General features: G+C 39.7%; 1 protein-coding gene and 1 long non-coding RNA gene across 3 annotated transcripts in view; both read right to left on the reverse strand.

The window, feature by feature from the left end:
* Positions 1–3,805, reverse strand: part of LOC108413357 — a 33,020-nt gene extending 29,215 nt beyond the window's left edge. The window contains exons 1-2 of the long non-coding RNA XR_001856750.2: positions 3,662–3,805; positions 2,787–2,969 (exon numbers count right to left, since the gene is read on the reverse strand). This is a non-coding gene — a long non-coding RNA (uncharacterized LOC108413357). The remainder of the gene's footprint in view (positions 1–2,786; positions 2,970–3,661) is intronic.
* Positions 3,806–5,170: 1,365 nt separating this feature from the next.
* Positions 5,171–19,182, reverse strand: apbb1 (amyloid beta (A4) precursor protein-binding, family B, member 1 (Fe65)). 2 transcript variants are annotated; one of them, XM_017685835.2, is made up of 15 exons: positions 19,052–19,182; positions 16,793–17,641; positions 15,518–15,723; positions 15,183–15,236; positions 15,003–15,079; positions 14,827–14,887; positions 14,514–14,660; positions 14,295–14,422; positions 11,209–11,214; positions 10,721–10,835; positions 9,992–10,076; positions 9,771–9,851; positions 8,997–9,112; positions 8,682–8,858; positions 5,171–7,896 (listed from the first exon to the last, which is right to left on the reverse strand). In XM_017685835.2, the coding sequence occupies exons 2-15, from the start codon at positions 17,610–17,612 to the stop codon at positions 7,735–7,737; spliced, it is 2,235 nt and encodes a 744-aa protein (XP_017541324.1). In that variant the 5' UTR covers positions 17,613–17,641; positions 19,052–19,182; the 3' UTR covers positions 5,171–7,734. The 2 variants fall into 2 exon arrangements, with proteins under 2 accessions (XP_017541324.1, XP_017541325.1); XM_017685836.2 differs by lacking the exon at positions 11,209–11,214.
* Between the last annotated feature and the right edge of the window lie 361 nt (positions 19,183–19,543).

Below are 19,543 nucleotides of genomic sequence, written 5' to 3' on the forward strand. Positions count from 1 at the left end.
CATTTGTCACTCTGACTTCAAACATTCTAAATCTGATACTGACAAATGTTTAATTTCTCTATATTGCTGATTCAGGCAGACTTAGTCTTAATTTCGGCATCCCTGTTACTCACAAGCAAAACAGGCTGTAAAAAATTTAAAAATCTTTTTTGCTTATTATTTTAAAAAGTCAATGATTAAACGAAAAAAAAAATCTTATCATGAAATAAATATTTTACCACAAATCTATGTGTGCCAGAGTTGTTGGCAACCCTAAAAGCTCTAATGAAATCTAACTAACCAGAGTGATTAGGAACACTTGAAGCACACCCCCCCCCCACACACACACATTATCTAAGCTGCTTATCCTTCTGGGTCATGGGGTGCTGAAGCCTATCCCAGCAGTCATCAGGTGGAAGGCAGGAAACACCCTGGACAGGTCACCAGTCCATCAGAGGGCACACCTAAAGCAGCACCATGTAATTGTTTTTTTAAACTGAAAGAAGTGTGGACAAAACAACACATTATGACGAGTCACCCTGTAAGGCCTGAAATAATTTAAAAGTCAAAGCTCCCGGGACAGATTTGGCAAGTTAAAAATCCCCATTTACACTATCAGAAAATACTTAGGAAGTTTAAAGCAACTGGAGATGTTAAGAATCTTCCAGGAAGAGGACATAAATCTACTGATGCCACACACAGTGAGGGGGATGGCTTGAGTGGCTGAAGAGTCTTTGGACCACAGCTAGGGATCGATTGCAGACCTTGGTTAGGTCTTGGGGTCAAAACGTCTCCCAGACTGTAATCAGACACCACTTACATAACCACTGGTTGTTTGGGTCCCAGAATAAACCCTCTGCTGTCAAGGACCCACAAACTAAAGCACCTACAGTTTGCCAGACGTTACCAAAACTTTCAGTGGGAACATGTTCTACGGTGAGAAGAGAGCAAAAGAGAGCTTTTTGACAACAAAGACCAGAGTTGGGTTTGGCGTAGACACAAAGATAGCCAAGTATCTAATCTCTACTGTGAGGGACGTCTGTGGATCTCTGTTGTTGTGGGATTGTTTTTCTTCTAAAGGCCCTGGACATTTTGTTCAGATACATGGTAGTATGGACTTCATAACGTACCAGAAGATATTAAATCACCCAACTGCCTCAGCCAGGAAGCTTAACCTCGACTGTGGTTGGATTTTCCAGCAGGCCAATAATCTAAAACACCTCAAAGTCATAGAAAAATGGTTCAGTGACCACAGAATCAAGGTTTTGCCATGGCCATCCCAGTGGTTTGACCTTATCCCCATAGAAAAATGGGGATGAGCTGAAGAGGGGAAGAGGGGAGCCCACAAGTGTGGACCTTGGAATCTGAATGATCTGGAGAGATTTTGTATGGAAGAATGGTCTCAGATTGCCTGCCATGCATTTTCCAGTCTCACAAAGTAACAAATGAAGGGGTGACAACAATTGTGGCACACACAGACTTGAAAAAATATTTATTTCATAAGATTTAGTCTTTTCTTTTCATCACTGTACTTCAAATAAAGATTAGACTTGTAATATATTTTGAATGAAATATCAAAAGATTTTTTTAGTACAGCTTATTTTTCTAATGTTTACCAATATTTGTGGACAGCACTGCATATCATCAGAAGGTCAGGAGCACTTTTGAAGTGAAATATTCTTAAAATAGAGTGAAGTACGAGCTCCTGGAGGAAAATCAATTCAGCCAAATCAAAGAAAGCCAGCGTAATTATGAACAAAATTAATTCACTTGTGCTTTAGACATTCTGTCTGCCAAACTAGACAGGATCCAGAGTGATATCCACTGTATGCCTGTAGTTCACACAAAGCACTGCTCGCAAAGCCTAACAATCCACTGTCCCTTGCAGACAAATGCAAATGCAAGTTTCTATGACAAACAGGGGATTTCTATGGGAAAGAGACACGAATATATAACAGCAAGACTGCTGAGGAGACTCAAATCCTAGGTAAGCGGAAAACACACAAAGAGCGTGGAAATGGAAATTTGTAATCTGCCAACTGTGTCAACTGAAAACACAGCATATTTACATGGGAATATATTTACCTCCACGTCCACACGCCTCACACTATCTGAATATTAACAACTTGGAACATGGGGAGGGGGGTGATAGTCCTGTTGATTTTGTTTTATTGATTTGAAGTCATACATATTCATCAAGCTTGAATATTTACTCTAATATGTAAATTGAAGGAACCCAGGACATGATCAGCATTCCTGCTCCTCAAATTTGGGTAAACACATGACAATTATCTCAATAACACACATCACATTCATATTCATTAGCTTATCATGTATAAATGTTCAGGCTTTGTGTATGTGGCTTTTTTTCTAGACATACTGTTCTAGTGTAGAAGAGCAAACAGTGAACAGAGTCAAGGGTTCCTTAGTAAAGAAAATGGTTCCATACATTACCATTAACCTTCAAAAATCCCTTTCCATGATTAAAGGGTCTGTTGGATTGTGAAAGGGTTGTTCAGACTGATGGAGAACGAGCTGTAGATGGTTCTATATAGCACCTGTTTGAAAAGGGTTCTTTTTTGTTACGATGTGAGGCTTGTTAGAAGTAGAAGTACCCTCGTTGGTGCTTTTTAGAATCACATTTTCACAGCTGTTTAGTTTTCCTTACTAAAGACCCTTGAAGAGCCATCATTTTTAATGTGTGCATTTTTAATGTGTGCAGAGAAACTGCTGATTTACACCAGATTAGTTGGTACATTTAGTGTCCACAACTGAGTGAATCCATTTGGGAAATTTGACGTTCTTACCACAAAACCAGATTTTGTTGCATAAGAAAATGTCAGCTCAGGATGGGGTGGGTGTGCACAACAGTGATATCACCCTTGTACGTGTTCCTGACTGGTGAACGCCATGCTCCAGCTCTCTCTCATCTACTTTGTATTTCTCTCTTTAACACTGTTGTTTTGGAACATCGCCCATCCTTAACCAGCCTGTAACGGTACAAAAGTCAAACATTAGTTAATAACTTGTATAGTGTATTTTTGCGAGGAGCTTAATTCAAATTAAATACACAGATACTAACGTTACATTCATTTCTACAGGAGTCTTACTGGAAACTGGAATAACTCCTAAAACGTTTCTAAGAACATTAGCTTAGCAAGCTAGCTAAGCTATATGAAAGGGAAAATATTACAGAAGTAACACAAAGTAAAGTGGCACATTACAAATTTTATGGTGTTTTATAAGGGATATTATAGCATAAAAAAATAACGATACGTGTTAACTGACAAAAAACAGCACTTTCACTGATAAAGCTACACCTAACCACCAAACGGAACACGCTAGGGTTAGAAAGCTAACGCTAATGGTGACCTTTTTTGGTTAGTCATCGTGATTTTTGTGTGAAGTTATACTTATTTGTTTTGTGTTCTTCAAAATATGTAAAATATTATTTTGACCACTTCTTTTGATGGCGTTAGTCAGCCAACTTTTGAACTAAGCAAAAACACTTTTTAAAAAAGCCGCTAAGCTAACGCCAGCTAGCATATCGTTAGCCTAACTACATAGTTAACCTACCTGGTTAGCTAGCGTTAGCTTAGCTAGCGTTAGTTTAAGTTAGCGAGCTAAATCTTTGCATTTTCTTGAACCAAACACAGGAGCAGTAATTACTCAGGATGCTCACCTCTTCAGCTACTCCTCCCTGACGTTAGGCTTTACATACTTCTTGAGCACTGTTTGGTGAAAGTCCGCTAAAACAACTTCTGTTGGAAAACCACGACTACATGAGCTATAAAGGTACTTTAAATAACTGTTTAAAAGCTGCAGCCTTCACTTCTGCCTGCTGTTCTATCCAAAGCAAGAAGAGGCTTGTTAAGAAATAATTAGGCTAATGAATCTGCTAAATGAAGCTATGAGCTGTCTGCAGCCTTGAAGGGGAACTTCGCCGATTTTTTATTTTTCATAATGAAATCGTTGACATGTAGGTTCAACAACCTCATGTAGAATGGTTTAGTTTGAAATGCATATTAGAGAAACTTGACGAGTCAGAATTGTTTGCAGTGCTGGTGATAGGAACCAGACGTCTGAAGGGGTGAATGCCTCAGTAAACTCCCTCAGAGAAAGCTTTTATATGAGATGTTGAGATACAGTATGTGCTGTCTGACACACTGTTTTATGTGATGACGTTTTGGCTTAAAATGTATTTGAATCCATTTACTACATCCCTCCTATTATAGTTGTCCTCATTCAACGTTAAACATCTTTAAACAGATTATTGACATTTTTTTTATTGACTTGGCAAAGAAACAAACGACCTGACAAAAACTTGGGTGACAACATTAATTATAGTCATTTTCTGGAGGCTTAAATTGACTTGACGCCCAGGATGAAAGGGTTAGTAAACTTGAAGATAAGGTTAATTCATTGGTGAAGGTGATGTTTGTTTTTTAGATTTATCACTATTTTACCATCAACAACATTACATTAAAAAACTCAGAAGGTATATATAGGTTCATTGGTGGGTTTGGATGGCTATATTTGCGTTGTAGACATGGCAACCCCTGGTTCCTCTAACCACCGCTGTAATGAAATCACCTTAATGAATCGGTGCACATCAAGCCACTCTGAATGACTTTGTTTACATCTCAGCCACTAAACTGTGCAGAAATAGAATAAGTGGAATTCTTTAATACTCAAATATGAAGCAAATGTGGTCATTTATGCCATCAACAACAGCATATATAACAGTATAACAGGCCGGTATAGTAGGATCCTATTGTTTTATGCTTGTAATTCCTTATGGGCGGTAGGCAGGGTATCAAGATCTATTCAGTATTAAATTAGGCTACATACATGTTGGTACTGGTGAGACTATTTAAGATTCAGTACTTGGAATTAGTAGGAGAATATCAAGTGGGGAGAAATGCTCCCAGCACATTCATTCTGTATGGCTCCAGACAAATTATTTAAATGTATATTGGGAATTATATCCAAATACAGCCCCAGTGTTTCACTTGGAGTTTACCGTGGAATGTTTATAGAGTTTGTGTCAAGTGCTTTTATTCAAAAACAGCTGGAGCTGCCTCTTTACCTCTTTACAGACTGAAACAGATGTAACTTTATGCTGATTGATCAGCGATCCTAAATAACCCAAACTGATTAAGCAGCAGAGAATGGAGACCTGAATACAGACATTAACATTTTATTTTTCCCAGTGACACATAATATTAATATACATGTATATACAAATACATGACACCTAATGTACATTTTTTTAGAAAGTAATTTAAAACAAGCAATAACAAAAAGGAAAAAAAGCAATCGCTCTTGCACCACACGCTTCAGATAAAATAAAACGCATTCTTACAAGTCTAGGAAAAAAAAAACACCAGGGAGGACCAACTGTAACATCTGAATAATATCTGCATATTACAGATAAGAAAATGCCCTACCATATACCTCCTATTCATATAAATCACGGTTTGATTATGCATAGTGGAATATGATGTTGATCGGCAGGCTGGTTAAGATGTTATCTCTGTGCGCTTTTGCACAGTCATTCATTCCTCAGTGGACTTAAGTGAGAATGATATTTTCCTAAACTGGATGAATTACAAGCACCTAACATTTACGTTCCCTTAATAAGATACAATACACAGATATTATTCCATGTCATCAACCTCCATTTTTTCAGCTATCACACGAAGTGATCTAGATCTACAGTCTGTAGAGTGCATTTTGAACAAAGGCCCTTACGTTATATACACACGAAATGCTGGGAAACAATCACATACACAGTTTTGTTTAGTAGAGCAAACGCAGCAACGTGACAAGATGAGTACAAAAAAGGAGAAATACAGTTCCCTCCATACAACTTTCATTCATTTTCAGCTGTAGGTTTCAATCATGTCTATGTTCCTCCTTTTAACAGCTGAGCTACAAGCCAAGGCTTTTTCCCCCCACATGGCAGCTGGAGTGTGAACCAAAATAAGGGCATGTTCAGTTCTATTTTAGGGAGGAGTACAGTAAACACAAATTGTAAGATAGTGTTCAGAGAAATATGCTACTGGATAGGGGTGCATTCTGCTACTATTACTATATTAGTGTCAATATATACAGGAACATTTAGTGAATAATCGTAGAGCATATTTGTGAATGGCTGTTAATGGTTTTATGGCCTAACTATGAGGCAACACATGGCACAGTATATTACAAATGTGCATGTACAAGACAGTCAGTGAGACATGGCTCTGAAGTGTCTGTGATAAATTTCAGACGTCAAATCCTTCTAATAGATCTAAAATACACACTCAATCACCATTTAAGCAATGGGCCTGCCAGTATTGTACAATCCAATAGTCTGGTGAAAAAGACAATGCAGAGAGCGCCCTCTACCTGTGCATCAGCACACCTGCAGAAAGCTGAAGCAAACAGAATTCTCAGATACCTAAGTGATCTGAACATGTTCAAATCTATTTTACATATAATTTCTAACCCGATTCAGTCAAAGACCAGACTGGGTTAACTCTCAACCTCTTATGCAAGGGCATGATTTTCCTTATTTAGAGTTGAGAATTGTACACATTTAGAGTGCCTAGTTTGCCAAAACCACATAGTGGTGAGACCTCAAGTGTCTAAAAACAGAATTCCCACTAAGCAGGGAAAATTAAAGACATTCCACAGAGTGCACAACTTAAAGTCCTGGAAGAAAAGGAAAAAAAAAACCCAAAAAACAAAGCAACATTCACTTTCAGAACATAGTGTAAGCCACTAAAACCCACCTATTCTAGCGAAATATCCAGGAGCTCTCCACCGAGCGAGTTTTTTGGAAGACTAAGATCCATTAATGCTATTTCAGGAAAGAATATAAATAATCTGCTTAAATAATTCAACTCAGCCAAAAACCTTCAGAACATGTAAATAATAATTCATACAAAGCTGACAAGGTCACATCAACATGTGATTAGATGTGTAAGGTACAGAAATGACTTACAGAAAAGAGTCAGATTCTGTATTCGGCAGCAAAGGTAAAGGTAATAAACTGAGTGCAGGCCTTGCTTTGTGGCTGCACTAAATCTATCACAGGAGTTAGTTTAAAAAAATTAGTGTGATCTGCTGACAGTGTGTAATGCACACAATTTTAGTGAACCTGAACTATTATTCCCTTCAAATCTTTCAATATCAAAAAGACAGGGAAACTCTATAACAGTGTTACAGTACATAAATAGTACCAAGCTTTAACTTGTAGTGTTGCTTGTTAGTAGTTTTAGTGTTTTAACAGCTTGTGTAGTGTTCCTCTTAATGTGCACACCTACATGTATACATTATTATTACAGTAATCAATTTTGGTCCAGTTTTCAAGGTGACAAGACATCGTAAATGGTAGACATTCAAACACTCAACCCCGAAATGTACAACTGCTTAATCATCATTGTTATTGGATACACAGTACTAACTATCTAGACCAAAGAGTGAACTACAGTTGCCTTTTGTGGTAACAATCACGTCTTGCACTATAATTCAATATTTTCCTCCTCCTCCTCCTTCATCTCTCTCATACACTCAATCTCACTCATACAACACAAAAATACAGAGATAAGAGGGAAACCTGAGCTCCTCAGAAGAGGTCAGGAGAAGTGAAATGTGTGTTCTAGGCTTGATGAAAGCCCGCCGTGCCCCGTTTGAAATCCCACAGAGGGAGCAGGCAGGTGGAGGACGTGCTGGGACGGGAGAGAGGTGGGTGGGATGAACTCTCTTTTAGGGCGTCTGGGATCCGGACCTTTTGAAGCTGCCGAGCAGGCTCTGCACGCCCTTCTTGACACTGGAGCCCACCCGGCGTGCCACTGAGTCTGCAGGAGGGCCCGGCAGGCATGAAGTGGTGCTTGGGGGTCTTGCATCCAGACACTTCTGGTACCTCAGCTGTCATAAGGGCACAAATGTTGCAGTAAACTATCTTCAGAAGTTTGAAAATCAGTTGGCATAATGTCATTCTCTATGCAACAGTAACTTAATATGTAATAATATCTGTATAATCTCTAACAGGCCTCTCGTGATGACATTTTACCAGACAAATTACGTGCCATGTAAGTAACTGCAAGGCCTTTCTTTACTAATTGTACACAACTACCTCTGTACTCTTAAAGTATATAGATCCTTACGTTGACATTGGCTTATACTTAGCAGCTCTCTGGAGACAGAGAGTGTGAGCTCAAATAAACAAACCTTATTTACCAACGGCCTCTAAATTGTTTTACAGCGTCCGTCAGACAGTTTTTCCACAAATCTCAAATGTGCCTCAAAACAACTGATAAAAATAACAACACACGTTTTGCTTGATGTCATGTGATTGTACAAATATTGGAAAATAATTGCAGCCATCTTAGATAATTGTGATTAGATTTTTCTGTAATAAATACTGTGCTGCTTCATTATTCTTCAAGATTTTACTTTAACTTTTTGTTCAATTTATATTTTTGACACACACACACACACACACACACACACACACACACACACACACACACACACACACACACACACACACACACACACACACACACACACACACGTAACTGGTTCATAATATTCCTGATTTCAAAGTTTTGAACGTAGAACTTAAAACATTTCAAATGTTAAATGGATGACGTTTTCAGTAAATTCCACACGTTCTCCAGTATGTTATGGATTAATATCCTCTCACTTACCATACAAGCAGCTTGCACAGCCTCACTCAGGCTGGCAGCATTGGGCTCACACCAGAACATGTGGCAAATGAAGTCTCCAGGGCCTTCTGCCATGATAAAGGCAAACGTGTGGATGTCCTTTCCCACACCCATGAATGACAGGAACCGCACTCGACACTCTGACAGAACCTCCTCAGTCTACAGCCACACAAATAACACAAAATAGACACGGGGAAAAAAATTCAAAAGTAAAAATCTCTTATAGAACGTTGGAGTTCTAATGTGAAAGACACAAGTATACAATGTAATGTCTAATACGTATACTGGCATACTCACATCTGAAACAAGGATAGTAAGAGTAGCAGAAGCCACATTCACAGTCACTGGGGTCCATTCTTCTTTGTCTTTGGAACCAAGTGCAGTCTCCAAGGCAGAATTAACAATGTCCATGCCTAAATGAAGAATATACACAATAACAGCAATGTCCAGTAACATAAACCTAAATAAAAATAAAAAATTCAAACTTCCTGCTAATGTAAGTGAGAGTTAACCACTCTGAAATGTGCCAACTACTTTAGTCAAATCGGTCCTAGACCTAGCCAACTGCTTTTTTCAGGTCTGTCAATTAGATAGCTCTCCACAACCTGAGCGTGAAGAGGGAAAAGAATTACACACCTTTTGTTTTCAAGCAATTTAATGGGTGTTTAAAGATAACAAAATGAATTCTAAAAAAGTTTGTATTACACTTTACTATAAAAAATGTAAAATAAAAGGTCATATAAAGCAGGAACAGAAGTTGTCCCATGCAGAGAAAGACAATGCACCTAAAAGAACTGGTGCACTTACTGCATTTAGCATCTATACTTAAATCAAAGGGTGGTAAGAACTAAAATGTTAGTAACAAGGTTGAAGAAAGAAAAAAAAAAAAGAAGAAGAAAACATTGCTCTGAAGTTGAGTCAGACAAGCAGTGACCTAACTCATTTTCATAATCATCGAAACAAAGTGGCAAGCCGGCATCCCTGGCTTTTACAAATGCAGTTTCCCATAGAAAGCCCATAGAAAAAAGTGTAGATCCACTTAAAATAAGAAGAATTAGTAGTATTCCTTACCTACTGGTTTTGCCACTGTCACATTACCAAGGTAGCGCACCTGGAAACGCTGGACCAGCTCATTCTTTGGTGCTGGGAACTCTAAATGTTACATAATGAGAAAATGTGGATGAAGGAGACAGTAAGAAGCTGCAGACTGTGCTAATAATGCTTTGCAATTTAAGCTGTCATGATGTCACACATAATACATTCTTCTTAGTTGTATGATTTGTATATCTTACCCTGGAATGGAAGATCCACCAGCTTGGAAGGGTCAATGTTGAGTCTATTCAGACTTGATTTTGAGGACTTCCTCTGGGCCATAATCTGCAGAAAAAGGGCCAGTCTGAATTACATACAATAAACACAACTATGCCCACAGTAGTGAGAGTTATAGTTGAGTTATAGTTGTATAGCTGTTATAGTTGTATAGTTGAGTTATAGTTACAGCCTGTATACTTGAAAGTCTTGCTAAGGTGAGTTTTATCACATCCTTTATAGAAATTAGTGCAACACACAGACAGAGCAAAACAAGTCAAAAACATTTTTGTGTTTAGCTCAGTGGTTGAGTCAGGGATGTTTGAGATATTTCAAGAGAAAAGAAAAATGCAGCAGTCCATCGATCACCTCCCACTGTTCAGCCAGTTGCGGTCTGAGGTAGTCTAAGGTTGTTCAGCTAGCAGTAACTGGAATTGTTACTATGAATGACTTAAGCAAATTCCAGCCGTGTTGAACGGTCACTGATGTAAGCACAAGTGTATGGGACGCATGTGAGACAGATGACTTGAGGATACTGAGACCTAAAACAACACTTGGCACCATGTAGGGCCTGGCCCAGACAAGTCCGTATATGCTTAAGATTAGGGGTAATGTATAAAAATAATTTACTTAAGCATCTAAAATAGTTGCCATGAAGCGCAAGCAACTAGAGTGTATGTCCAATGCTATCTCTATAGCTGAAAAATGTTTACCTTGGAACAGATGTCATGCATGCTGGTGGCAATGTTCTTGGCAGGAGTATCGCATCGGAACACATGACACTTCAGAACATGGGTCAGCTTGTCTCGAGCCACGTATGCAAAGTCCCTGGGTTGAGAAATCGATATTAGTACTTGTGTGCATTAAAGTATATTGGCCTTCAGTGTATGAAATAGATATGGGAGTGTATGAGGTGGCTATGGAATTAAAGGACTACAATTAAAAAAAATGGAAAATGATACTGTATTAAATGAAAGACTCCACATTTAAAACAAAGCTACAGAAATGACTGACAATAAATGTATAATTTGACCCTATGAATCTACTAGACTTTCTAAACACAATTAAGACATCAAAAACCTCACACAGCAATGAGAAGCTCATAAAAGTGAGGCTGGATGGGTGAAAATGAGCTGCAGCAGCACACTGCCATGACAACCACATATATGGAAAATCGTGCACAATAATAGCAATACACTACCTCTCCCTGAGTCCCAGAACGCAGCAGCATAGAGAGAAATTAAACAAGGTTTGAATAGCAAAACAAAAGAGGGAGCACAACAAAAGTCCAGCTTGGTCTAGAAAGTCAAATTAAGGCTAAACCAAACAAAGCATGCATGTAACTGAACATTACTGTTATGTATCAATGTTTACTATTTATGAAACATTATTTAACTACACAATGCAAGCTAGATTTAACTTAAAACAGCAACAAAAAAAATAACGTGGCAGGGAATGCAAGGACAAACGACCTACGCTGAAGGTTATGTTTAAAAGAGTGAGAACATTGAGTTTTTTTCTGTTTATACTGTAAAGCATCCATCAGTGTGAGAAAGCTGCTACATGAAAAGAATTATTATTTATATTATCATATAGCGGTCATTTAGGACATGCCTTCCACAGTATCCCCATCAAAATTCTCTTTTGAAACAGATCATCATAGTTTCACATTTTTTCAGGACTGGTGAAGACATATCCCGAGTAAGGATGAGACGGAAATAATTAAATCTAAAAAAAATGATGTGTTTAAAAAAAAAAAAAAAAAAAAAAAAAAAGAAGCACATCTAACTCTGAACGTTACATCATCTAATCGTATATTAAAATATTAATATTCAGAACTGTGACTGAAAATGACTGGGAAAACTACAACTTCACAGAAATACTCTACTCATAAAATGTAGCAATGTTAATAGGACATACTTTTAGTGGGGCTGAACAATTAATCATTCTAATCAAAATAATAAATAGGAAAGAGTGCAATGTTCAAATCACAATAGTGGCAAATTATATCTGTCTTTATATCACAGAGCTTCTGCAATGGCAGCCTTGCAAAATACACTCACTGTTCAAGCCTGAAGACAAAAAAATAAAATTGATGTACTAGACTTCTGACAAAAAGTCCCACAACTCAAAGCAGCATTATGCGAGAATTGGTATTTTTAGCTCTATGGCTCCTCCTATAGTTGCGAGGTGCATTCCCCTTTCACATCACTGTCATAAATACAATTGCGCTTTGGGGACAGCCATACACAAGCATTTCTTGACAAGCCGTAGGATACAGAATCTGACTCCCCTTTGCACGGACATAAGTCACACAGGTGTATGGATGCTATAGATTACCCTCACGATTTCAGTTGTTTCTAAGTTGTACAGTGTAATCTGTAGCATCCATATGCCTGTGTCAAGCACATGCATGTAAAGGGGAGCTAGATTCTGCCAGCATGACAGAACACCAAAGAACATCAGAAGAGAAAGAACCATGTCGACTTAAAGGGAACAGTAATGCACTGCTCAAAAAAATAAAGGGAACACTTAAACAACACAATATAACTCCTAGAAATTCAAACTTCTGTGAAATCAAACTGTCCACTTAGGAAGCAACACTGATTGACAATCAATTTCACATCTGTTGTGCAAATGGAATAGACAACTTCATCTTCACAGATGAAAGCAGGTTCACACTGAACACATGTGACAGACGTGACAGAGTCTGGAGACGCCGTGGAGAGCGATCTGCTGCCTGCAACATCCTTCAGCATGACCGGTTTGGCAGTGGGTCAGTAATGGTGTGGGGTTTCTTTGGAGGGTCGCACAGCCCTCCACATGCTCGCCAGAGGTAGCCTTACTGCCATTAGGTACCGAGATGAGATCCTCAGATCCCTTGTGAGACCATATGCTGGTGCGGTTGGCCCTGGGTTCCTCCCAATGCAGGACAATGCTAGACCTCATGTGGCTGCAGTGTGTCAGCAGTTCCTGCAAGATGAAGGCATTGAAGCTATGGGCTGGCCCGCCCGTTCCCCAGACCTGCATCCAATTGAGCACATCTGGGAAATCATGTCTCGCTCCATCCACCAACGCCACGTTGCACCACAGACTGTCCAGGAATTGGCGGATGCTTTAGTCCAGGTCTGGGAGGAGATCCCTCAGGAGACCATCCACGACCTTATCAGGAGCATGCCCAGGCATTGTAGGGAGGTCATACAGGCACGTGGAGGCCACACACAATACTGAGCCTCATTTTGACTTGTTTTAAGGACATTACATCAAAGTTGGATCAGCCTGTAGTGTGTTTTTCCACTTTAATTTTGTGTGTGACTCCATTGGTTAATAAATTTGATTTCCATTGATGATTTTTGTGTGATTTTGTTGTCAGCACATTCAACTTTGTACAGAACAAAGTATTCAATGAGAATATTTCATTCATTCAGATCTAGGATGTGTTATTTGAGTGTTCCCTTTATTGAGCAGTGTATTACAGGATTTTATTGTAGGAGGTTGTTTCAGTGCTTGTTAGGCTGACAAAGACTGTTCAAACCTTTTGGTATGAGATGATTTTTTTTTTTTTTGCATGCTAGCCTGAAACACAACTAAGGTTAGATGACTTTTTGGCATCTGGAAAAACTACAAAACTCTGTGAGACCGGGATGACACAGATAGAATTACAGTCTTGTCAGAATCTTTCATAAGTACCATTCGCAGATTTGTACACTCTGATGTGGGATTTTCATTTTGCCCATTAGCCATGAGACTGTCTTGCATCCTTTTATCCTTTTTTCTCTTGCCAACAAGTAAAAGCCAGTCTGAGATTTACTCTTCTCCTGTCTTGTCAAGCCACCTTCTCTTCCTCACTTCCGCCGACCACGCGTTCTTCGCAGCCTCCACCATGAAGTGCATGCTGAGAATATCAAGCTAGATTCCTATAGCTAGCTGTGTGACAGTGTCATAAAGCATTATGCAGTTATCTTGAGAGGTTTGGGCTCTGCTCCTTCAAAGTTACATAGTGCTATAAAAGGCATTCCGGGCCCCGAGTAGCAGTGACAGATATGCCATTCTGTATTACAGAATTACAGAAATTAATCATAAACTCAATAACCAAAAGAATGGTCAGAAAAATCACAATTAGATATTTTCCCCCAAGACTATTCAGCCCTAATTGTTAGTGAGCAAAGAGTGATTTAGGATCAGACAGGATATATGAATGTGCCATTTCTCAACATCTTGTAAAAACCTTAGAATTTCACCTTTTCTGTAATATTAAGAGCAGGTATGACTGGAGCTTGCACTGACCTGCCATTATCCCTGCCAACACCCCACACACGGATGCTGACTATGGGCTGGGTGTGGAGCAGGGTCTGACCCAGAGGATCAATTAGGTTCAGCATCTCATTCTCCAGCACCAGAAGCATGTCTTTACCCTGAAGAACATCAGAAGATGTCACTAACTTGTAAGCTTCATTCCATGGGTAATGTCTCACGGTGTCCTCCATTAAATAAACACATGCATACCTCTCCCCAGATGCCAGCTGTGTCATGCAGGTTATGTTTGTGGTAGGAGAGTTGTCTGATGCAGTTGTTGACAGCAATGCTGCTCTTGCCAGGTGCCATCTCTTCTTCTGATATCTCCACCCAACCCAAAGATCGCACAGCAAAGCACTATAAAAACACAAACATGTAAAGCAACAATGGTTAGAAACAGTACAGCTTTTATATAATTTTATATTTAAACATTTAAAATGTAAGAATTAGCACCAATTAAAAAGATTAAAGAGCAGTACTTCAGGTTACACATTATAAGAAATGTTAATCTCTTGCTCCATACCTTGGCCTCCACGTCAGTGCTGTATGAATTTGGCTTCTCTTCTCCTTCAGTCTGTGAACAGCTGAACATAAACAGAAAGAGAAAAGCATCTCAAAATTATGAAGAACACAGCAGTAGCAGCACTTTGCAATTCACTCATACACAACTCTGAAAGCTTAAATGAAAAAGAGACACACCTGAGGTTGATGGAGGCGTAGCGCAGAGTAGCCCCCTCAAATTCCTTCAGACTCTGATCAGAAGTTACATCTTCTTCCTAAACAATAAGAATGACACAAAAAATGTAAGACGTTCATGATCACCAATTCTTCAAACATCTGCACTGGTGACCAGCATAATAAAAAAAAGAGTTCACCTACCTTCCACAGATCATCATTGAATCTATTTGGACGGGACACACTACTCCACGTCATCTAAAGATAAAATGTTTATATTTCAGTCTTGACATACATTCAACCACAATGACAGAAATAAAACTTGAATTATCTTCAGTGTCTTAACTATCCAATACTACTGTATAGTTAGCTAATTATATAAAACATGTTTTGTCCAGAATTAAATATGCTTGTTTATTACATCTTGCAAATTTACATGCCTTACAAAAACGTGCATGCCCTGTAAATTAAAAAAAAAAAGAACAAGGTTGTCTATTATGATTCTATATACTGGAATCAATAATGCTTGCTGCTTGTACCTGTGGCTCCTCCGAAGGGGTAATAGCAGGAGAGGTGCTTGACGGTCTCTCTGGAGCTGCACCCTCCTCCAGGGGAGACGGTGGCTCCCACTGTGTGGTGCCGGTGGGAATATGCCAGTAGTAGGTGCCTGAGGTATCCCGCACCCGCATCCATCCAGCTGGCAGGTCTGTGTCTGTTTCAAATGCGCTGCGGTCCCAATAAGACTCTAATATTCATGCCAGATGGTGGTGGGGGTGGTATTAAAGAAAAAAAATTGAAATGTTACAGTAGGCTATAATCTCAACACACAGCCATGCTCATCATAAATCGTTCATAGCAGGAAAAACAACCATTTAATCTTATTTAATTAAAACCAACTTTCATGAAATAGCCCAATTTACACTAGCTCTGTACACACAGTTGTTATTATGCTCATATTAGGAAATCTGGGCGTAAGCAGTGTTTTATCTATGGGGAAAACAAACAGAGTATTTTTAAGGCTGCCACTATCTTACGTTGTGGTAAACAAAAATGTTGAACAGCTGACACATTTTGCCAAGCATACATTCCACCTCCAAATCTCACCAGATCCTGAATTACAAGGTTGTTATAGATTAGATTAGACTGAACCTAATACTTGTGCAGAGTATAGGCAGAGTATAGCTAATGACACACAGTTAATATCCAACAAGAAGTGCAAAATATAGTAATATTTACATATAATGTGCAGGAAAGTAACCATGGTAAGTGATGCTGTGACTACGATGTGTACAATATAGGAAGGTAGAGTCTTATACAAAATGTAGATATGCAAGTATAAATATAATATACATATATACAAAGTAATCAGAGAGTCAAATTATTATAGAGTCAGTGTCGGTTTGCTACATGCAAGCCAACACTGCGACATGCCGAACATTGAGACAGGCATGCTCACCACAAATAAGCAAGTTTAGTCAAATGTGGTAGTTGAGCTGCTTTGGGAATAGTAGCCTTCAGTCTGAGTACCTGATGTTGGTATACAATGGTGTACATACATGTGTAGCATGTATGTAGCATTATATATACTCTGACTCCTACACAACCTTTTAATTTAGAGGACCCAGTAACACCTTGTGGTAAAATGTATACAACATTTTTGTTTACCACTGAACACAAATGGCATTTTCAAAAACACCATTTATTTTCACCCTTGAAAAGAACTGCTTAGACTGGCGTTCCTAATATTGTCATGATGCCACCTACAAGGGTCTACATCATATGACAATTACACTGCTGGACATAAAGCTGGATACCTGGATCTCCGTCAGGGGTGCTGTTGGCAGTGCTCCCCTGAGACAGAGACATACAGCTGGAGTCCTCATCACTAGCTCCATTCTTGCTGAACAGTAAGCATGTGTTCCTGCCTCCGCCTTCAATGCTTTTCCTTGCCTCACTGGTACTCTGTGTCTCAGAGGAGTCTGTGTCCTTCTCTCCACCCCCGAGAGGGAGGTTCTCCTCTTCTTCTTCTTCCTTTTCCTCTTCTTCCTCCTCCTCTTCATTCTCTTCCACCTTGCCCTTGGGGGCCTCGGTGGTATCAATTAAAATAGGCTCATTGGCGGCGTTCCTAACATCCAAGTCAGAGCACAATACCTCTAGGGTCTTATTATTCTCCACATCATTGCCTTGCACCCCAAGCATGGAGTTTCGGTTTGGGTTCATGTCCGGGCTTTCGTTTTCATTTTCGACCAGGTTAAGGTTCTGGTCCGGGTTTCTGTTTAGGTCCTGCTGCTTCTCAGCTACTTTGCGCAGCTGGTTCTGGCCTTCCTTCATCCACTTGGCATTGCTCCCAGAGACGGGGTGACCCTGCTCATTTTCTTGGTTCCTGGCCCGCTCTTCCTCACGGTGTTGGAGGGAAGCGTCATCATCCAGTCCACCCATGATGCCGTTGAGTAGCTGGGATGGGGTTGTGCTGGCGTAGATTCGGCGACTCTTAGGAGATGAGGTACACGAGCCTTTAGCTTTGCCTAATTCTGTGTCTAGAAGGGCACTGTGGGGGCAGCGCAGATCGAGGTTCAGTGAGGGGGGCAGACAGGTGTTCTCATTGACGAGGTCTGAAGAGTTTTCCAAAGACATGGCACAGAGCTGGAAGCCTCTGGAAAGGGCTGTCAAAAAGAACAATCACTTAAAAATGACTTTTTTTCACTTGCATGACAATAATAAAAGTAACTCACAATACAGTACTTTTTTGGGGGTGAAGAGAGGCGGGTAGGGGAGCCTAAACTCATAATCAAGAAAAAGGGACTGTTACTTCAATTAAACAATGACTTCGGTAAAACTACCTTTACAAAAATACGAATTAAGTTAACCTTATTGGCACTCCTTAGTACATCTGCAGCTAACAACACAGCATCATTTATTTGTTAAGTGCTATTGTTCTCTTTTGGGATCTTATTGATCTAAAATAAAATTGTAAACCTCAAAAGTGAGAGACATGAGCAACAGCAAAGTTTACGTGTTGTCACCAATATAACACTTATGGAACTAAAACACATAAATGGATCATTAAAATGTAACCAAGTAAGAAGTAGATCAGTTCCCTTGCATCAAAAATACACCTGAGATGAAGGAAAATACTTAAAAATCAATCAACATTTTACTTGGGTACATGTAAAGAGTTACTGCCCAAATCTGGTGGTGATCATTTTTCTCTGCTAGACACTGTACACAGAAACCCAACTGTTAACACGATAGTCCAGCACAAGTAGTTAGCAACTTCGTGAGAAGACTGGATGGTATTTTGTGATATTAATAAACGTGGTAAGTGTCTACAAGAATAGAACAGATTCCTCAAATTACATATTTGCTTCGTTCAGGTTGTGGGTTCAACGTTGTGTCAGTGAGAAGAAAGGTCCATCTGAACATGATGGCAAATTAACATCACCTGTTCCCTATTTTCAATGTCTCTGAAGCTTAAAGCGGCTCGACATCGCGGTTAATGACAGGTCTAGAATTATTTTAGTATTCTTCAAACAGGTCGTGACATATCTCTTCAGCACTAACGCTACACGCATGTAAAACGGATGGAGTAAAACACCTGTCTGTGCTTGTTTATGTTCTTATTTTAGCATCGTAACATTAGTGGACTGTAACTACAATGTCCGCATAATAACGTTAGGCAGCTAGATCTCTGTGATATCAGCTGTTGTGCAGCTAACATGGCTAACGCGGGCCGTAACGTTAGCTTCGCATTTAGCTAGCTGGTGGCGCTGGAGCCTAACGTTCGCTAATCGACAGCCTTCTGACGACCACCATACAACGCTGAAAGGTACGAGATACTGTTGAAATAACCAGTGTAAGACTATAATTATATATGTCGTTCATTCAATACAGTAATGTCGATCTAATTCCCTTACTAGCCAACGCTAGCATCATCCTCCATGATCTCTCACTCCCACAACATAAACACACCCTGAACCAGAACCAGTCAATGAATAACGAGCTAAACCAGACTCAACCTCAACCAATTATCCATTTTGAACATAAACATAAAGAGTGAAACGACGTTAGCTCACCTTTTACAGGGTATCCTTCATTAATATCCAGCAATTCATGTAACCACGTAAATGAAACGGAGAAAACGTCCCCCTCCTCCTCCTCCGCTCGCCCGCTATGCTGTATTCATAGGACTGCACCAGCTAAGCTAACCAGGCTAACACCGTTAGCCACCGCCTGCGTCACACCGCCCACGTCAACGCAGCGTCACCTACCAAGGGGCTCTTTAATGATGCTGTCGTGTTTTTTAGAGCGTATCGAGGAAAATGTCCGGGTACTCTCTACCTGTATAGAAAGCAATTATCAAATATTTCTAATTAATTAGATCCACACAGGTGCACTTTGTAGTTAGCTATACTTATGGACTGTCATTTTGTCTCTCTGCATACTTTGTCAGGCCCCTTTTTAATGGTCAGGACCCCCACAGAACCACCGCAGGGCAGGTATTATTTGAGGTGGTGGGTCATTCTCGACACTGCAGTGACACCGACGTGGTAGCTCTGTGTTAGTGT

This window comes from Pygocentrus nattereri, chromosome 18 (assembly GCF_015220715.1).
Source record: "Pygocentrus nattereri isolate fPygNat1 chromosome 18, fPygNat1.pri, whole genome shotgun sequence".
Classification (NCBI taxonomy): domain Eukaryota; kingdom Metazoa; phylum Chordata; class Actinopteri; order Characiformes; family Serrasalmidae; genus Pygocentrus; species Pygocentrus nattereri.

Bases quoted from the DNA above. Each gene is read 5' to 3' on its own strand.
- apbb1 (XM_017685835.2), bottom strand. From the start codon at position 17,612: ATGTCTTTGGAAAACTCTTCAGACCTCGTCAATGAGAACACCTGTCTG. The intron at 15,080-15,182 runs GTAGGTGAACTC...CTTATTGTTTAG, and splicing joins TCAATGATGATCTGTGGAAG to GAAGAAGATGTAACTTCTGA. The intron at 9,852-9,991 runs GTAAGATATACA...TGTAACATTTAG, and splicing joins GGTGGATCTTCCATTCCAGG to AGTTCCCAGCACCAAAGAAT.